Genomic DNA, 5840 nt, shown 5'->3' with positions numbered 1-5840 from the left:
AACAAAAGGACAGCAACTTGTCTGTTCCCCTTCCCCCAATTCCCCAGCACTGTTCCCATCCCCCAATTCCCCAATAAAAATCTTTAAAAAATAAAAATAAATAAATAAATAAATCCACTAGAGCAGGTCTTCAAATAACGTCATTTTGTTCAACGATTTTTTTGTTAAAACGTTGATGAGATGCCACAGGAACTTAACTCTCATGTATATCAGTTGGCCTATACTAGAATTGGTTTTGTTATATATTAAAATTGGTTTAAGCATATAACATTATATGCTTAAAGTTGCAGAACCTATCAACGACGTTAAGTGAGGACTTACTGTATTATGCTTCTGTCATTTTAGTTACTGTAGACTAGGACTGGAACCTCAACTTAGCCAACTGATGGTGCTGAGCATTTAGGGGGTCACCTCTAGGAACACAGAAAAAAAATCAATAATCTGGGCTTGCAATGTGCCTCACACTGTGGAGAACATGGACCCTGAAGGGTTGTGATGATGCTGTGGCCATGGGTGTTCTTTTTTCCTAAATATAACAATACAAACTAGTATTTTAAAATGTTATATTAACCTAATAAAAGTAAGAAAAACCTACAATTAAGGGCATTGACAAACTAGTTTATTCAAATGAGCTTGAGCAATGGGGTGACCTTTCCTGGGAGGCAGCAGAGTGTAGGTGGGATAATGTCGGCATGGATGTTGGAACCAGGGTTGTGACCCTGATTTCTGAGCAGCTCTGGGATCCTATAAAAATAACACCTTCCCCACCTCTGTGCTCATGGCCCATGGGACAGCTCTCAGGCATCCAGCTCACTTTGCAAGAACCCCCCAATAATATGAGCCTCACTATTTTGCCGTAACTCCAACTTCCCCAGCTCTTATGTGAGCCCCAATGAGGCAAGTTTAAAATCCATGCCCCTCCATGGCTCCTTCTTCACACCTATCCTCCTTCACCTGCCAGCCCTACTCCTATTCCCTCTGCTCCATGGGCCAGGAGGCAGCTGCTTTTGCTCAAGTTCAGCCACCTGCAAAATACCCGTGTGCCCTTCACCTCAGACTCCGAACCAATCTCCTCACAAAGCCTTTCTGGGTGCTTTTGACCACTCTGACTGCACCCTTCCCCAACACAGTGCTGAGACCAAATGTGACAATAGCTGCTTATGTCTCATACTCGCGGAATTTTGCTGTTTAACAGACGTGCTCTGAATGACGTATGTAAGTAAAAAGTCGACAAAATCTTTCAGGACTTTTCATGTAAGTACAGGAATCAGGAAACAAAATGTTCTTTGTCAAACCACGTCAAGATCTTTACGTTGAGAAATATAATCCTAGCTGGAGTCCACAGAATATGATTGGCCCTAAAGTGATCTCCCATGCCCCCTTCTTATTGCAACGATCTGCTACCCTCTAGGCCACTCCCCTCTGTCCACGATTTCTGCATGTGGACTATTCTCTCCCTCCATCACCACTCCTGTCCTGTGCTGAGTAACTTCCAGATTCACACAGATGTAGGAGCTCCCTACTACCCCGGCCTTTTGTTCATTTCCTCCAATGTTCTGGGCCCTCTCTACCTCAGTCACTCGTCTGGCCAGGCTCTATGAGGGATCCTGGACCAGAAGCGCCTGGGAGGCCAATTATTGGGTCTTAGCCATAAGTACTGAGTCAGAAAGTGGGCTGGGGCTCAGTGCTCTGTGTCTTAACAAGCCCTCCAGGGGATGGTCAAGTGTGAGATACATACTCAAGTGTGAGAAATGCTGCTCTATATCTTGCCACTACCAATAAGTGCACTGTGTCCCAAATGTGCAAGTCACATGCCCTACTCCTTGACTCCCAAGTCTTCCAGCTCACTTTAGCTGGTGTCTGTCACCACTGGGACCTCCAAAACATGGACAAGCCCACTGCCTCACTGTTACTGTTCTCTTGCATACAGCCTCAATCTTGCCAACTCACCTGGCAAAATCTCCATCAGGTAAATGCAAGTCCCCCTGATTCACTCTTGCCCTTGAACATGGCTGGGGAACAAGACATGACCACACTGATAGATAAGCCAGTCTCGGTAGGAATTCATGAGCTGTCACCTCAGGTGGGCTGTGCATGGCCTATTCTTCCCTCTGGTCCATCCTTACCCCCCTCCCTGAGACAGTATTTCACACTCTCCCCTTTTTCCTCAAACATCCAACAGTTTTGCCCCACCCCTCACTTGTAGATGACCATGTTTTTCATTGACTGAGAAAACAGAAACAACTGCTAAAGAAATGCCTCATTCTTCCACCATCCAAGTTAGGAACCTCCCTGTATGTGACCTACATACTTGACCCTTCCCTTCCCTGCTATGTGTGAACTGGTATCCATCTCCGTCTCCTACAGAAGTACACTGTGACCACATCATCAGCCTTTCTTTCTCCTGGATCATCAGTGCTTGCTCTCCATTTTATCACTCTCATCAGTACCAGCACCCTGCTGTCCACTTGCACTGCTCCCTACAAAGCCAACCCCACAAGAGTCTTCCAGACTCACTTTCTCCATTTCCACATGTCCTGTTCTCTCCTGAGCCCACTCTAATCAGGATTCGGTCCCCAACACTAATTCACTCCATTGGACTTGGCAGCTCATTCAGCTCCCAGTTCTGCAAAGCCTCTGAGATAGAGTGCAACCATCTGAGATCAAGCCTCCTCCACCCTCCAAATCCATAAAACTCCCTAACTCAGTAGCAGCACCCCTTTTCCTTACCTTAAAGCAATAGTCATGGCAACAGATGCCAAGATGTTCAAGAATAATCTTTGGACAGTCTCGGATCTCTCGGTTGCAGTAAGTACAGATCCCTCCAGTTGTTCTGTGAGATGCAAAACAAGAACCCAGTGGTCAGGATGGCACGCAGACTACTGATGTGATGCAGCCAGACCCTCTGCTTGGACACAGCCAGGCCTAGGTTTGCTGCAGGATTCCCAGCCTGCCATCTTTCCTGTGGTGTGCAATTGGCCACATAGCCCTGGGCCAGCCTGGGCCTCTGTAGACTCTCACATTATTTCCAGAAAGTGGTCATGGATCGTCACCTTATTCACTATGATATGTGTAAATACCATGATGTGATTCTTATTTCAGGCAGCTTGCCTCTCCCTGCCCCCTGGCCAAGCATATCTGTGCCCCTCTAAAACAGGAAGATCCATGTATTTTTGTACAGGACACATGTCCTTGTATACCCTACCTGGCCACGTGTCTTGATGGCACTTCTGTTCATGCTTGGGGCCACAGAGCCCTGCCTCTTGAACCCTCATAATACTCACTGTATGACTTAACACACGTTATCTATTCTTTCCAAACCTGTTTCCTTCACTGTGACCTGTGTGAACTGCTCCCCCATTCCAAAAATTGAAAACCAGGATTTCTGTATCATTGAGACTATCCTGTGACTTCTGTCATCTAGTGACAGTTTTTGACACTGCTGAATGAGGCACTCTTTACACCTTCACTTATTTCAAATCAATGGTTTTCTCTGGCTCTTTTCTGGTTGATAGAAACTCGCTTTTCTTCATTTGCCACCTATCACTCTTCTATAGTGTTTTTTTCTTCTAGAGCAGCGGTTCTCAACCTTCCTAATGCCGCGACCCCTTAATCCAGTTCCTCATGTTGTGGTGACCCCCAACCATAAAATTATTTTCGTTGCTACTCTATAACTGTAATTTTGCTACTGTTATGAATCGTAATGTAAATATCTTTTTGTTTTCCGATGGTCTTAGGCAACCCCTGTGAAAGGGTCATTCGACCCCCAAAGGGGTTGCGACCCACAGGTTGAGAACCGCTGTCTAGTGATATTTGAAAGTTCATGAAGAGATCAACTGGGTTCTAATCCCAAGGGCCTCTCCTGCTAACATAAGCCTCTGAGGCCTTCTCAGTAGCCTTCTGTGTTCACCCTCTGGTCTAAGCTGGGCACAAAGGCCACAAGTGTGACATCCCGATACTGGAAGCACCACTCTATGCAGTGGTGTGACAGATCTGAAAATGGATCAGAAGCAACAAAACAGAAGACAAAAGCAAGTGAACTTTATGTGGAAAAATCTCTCAGCTGTTTCTCCTCTGTAGACCTGTGAGCTCCCTGGCAAGAGCAGACTTACCTCTCGGAGTATGGCATGCTGTCATATGGGGGTTTCTTCTCTATGTCGAATGAGTCCTCAGTGCTGCTGATGCTGCAGGGAGTGTGATGAGGAAAGAGGAAGGCAGAAGATGAGAGCAAGGTCACTACCGGTAATGAACAGGGATGCTTTCCTCACTAACCCTGTGGCCACAAGCTGAGACCTGACTTGGCATGGCCAGCCATTGCTTGTTCTGCTAAATGGCAGGGGAAACTTTCAAGTTGGTGCCAAGGAGGTATAATTCTCTCAGAGAAGAGCCCTTCTATTGGGGGGTGGGGGTGGGGAAAAATATCTGCCATCAGGGCCGGCCGAGTGGCTCAGTTGGTTAAGAGCTCGCTCAAGAGTGTGAGCTCTGAGCAACAGCGGTTCGATGCCCGGCCCGAGCTGAGCAGCTACTGAGCTGCCAACAGGTGGCAGGATGGCGCAGCTAAAAAAAAAAATATCTGCCATAGTGAGGCATGGCTAGGATTCTTGAGGCTGTGTATATACCAATGAGGACTTCCCATTTCACTGACCAGTAGAAAAGCTACAGGGCTTTCCCCCCCACATATGTGTCTGGGCTGTAATGTGACAGTCACCAGAAGCTCACTCACAGTAGAAATTAGACAGTAGAGATGGGAACAAAGAAAAGAAGGAAGCATTCTGACATAACGCCTGTGCCTGGATTACAGGGTGGGATGAGGGTTTTTTTTTTTCATTTTTGCATCTTCATTTTTCAATAATATGACTTTATAACAAAAACTAATGGTTAAAAAATAAAACTATTGCCAAGTTAGGGCTACTAACTGCAAGCCCTTTAGTGAAGCTGCCATTCTCATAGAGCCATGTGGTGACTCCGTGAGGTAGTCAGGAAAACTGACTCAGAGGTTAAGCGACTTGCCTAAGGTCACACCTGGAGGACAGGGTGAGCTAGAATTTCAGCCCAGGCTCCAATTTCTTCTGAGAATTAAGTTTACCTCTAAGACTCCTGAGGCAACAGAGGAAAGCACACTGGACTACACAATTCCCACTGTCCAATAAAGAAAGTCTACTGGTTTGGCATAAGATGTAACATTTTGACTGAATATTAAATTCAATTTTAAAATAAATTGAATTGTCAGAGTGTAAGAAATAAATTTAACAGAGTGGTGGGACTGGGAGAAGAAAAACAGGACATGGACAGCGTTCAGTCGAGTGACACTCATAGACGCAAATGCTGGATGGCAAGGACATCTCCTTTGGGGGTGCTGGGTGGTTTGCACACATTATTTCTAATCCCAGAACCTCTGTGAATAAACCCATAGAGACAGAAAATAGATCAGTGAAGGCCCGGGGCTGTGGCTGGTGGTGTGAAGGGCTGCTAAAGGGTACAGGGTTTCCTTGGGGGGTGATGAAAATGTTCTGGAGGTGGGTGGTGACGGCTGCACAACACTGTAATGTACTAAATGCCACTGAATTGTATATGTTAGCGAGTGAATTTTGGGGCGGCCAGATAGCTTATTTGGTTAGAGCACGAGCTCTGAACAACAGGGCTGCCAGTTCGATTCTCACATGGGCCAGTAAGCTGCGCCCTCTACAACTAAGATTGTGAACAATGGCTCGACTCGACCTGGAGCTGGGCTGCCGTGAGCCTCCGTGAGCGGCCGACGACTGACTGCCTCAGCCGGGTAGAGCGCAAGGCTCATAATACCAACATGGGCCAGTGAGCTGTGTCCTCCACAACTAGACTGA

General features: G+C 46.5%; 1 protein-coding gene across 2 annotated transcripts in view; it reads right to left on the bottom strand.

Moving 5' to 3' along the window:
- ZNF185 (zinc finger protein 185 with LIM domain) overlaps positions 1-5840 on the bottom strand; it is a 66626-nt gene that overhangs the window by 3964 nt on the left and 56822 nt on the right. For both annotated transcript variants that reach the window (XM_019664258.1, XM_019664257.1), the window contains 2 exons: positions 4113-4184; positions 2731-2833 (listed from right to left, as the gene is read on the bottom strand). In XM_019664258.1, coding sequence (XP_019519803.1) covers positions 2731-2833; positions 4113-4184 — 175 coding nt within the window. The remainder of the gene's footprint in view (positions 1-2730; positions 2834-4112; positions 4185-5840) is intronic.

This window comes from Hipposideros armiger, unplaced genomic scaffold, assembly GCF_001890085.2.
Source record: "Hipposideros armiger isolate ML-2016 unplaced genomic scaffold, ASM189008v1 scaffold_419, whole genome shotgun sequence".
Taxonomy (NCBI): Eukaryota; Metazoa; Chordata; class Mammalia; order Chiroptera; family Hipposideridae; genus Hipposideros; species Hipposideros armiger.
This window is presented reverse-complemented; position numbering and strand designations above follow the sequence as displayed.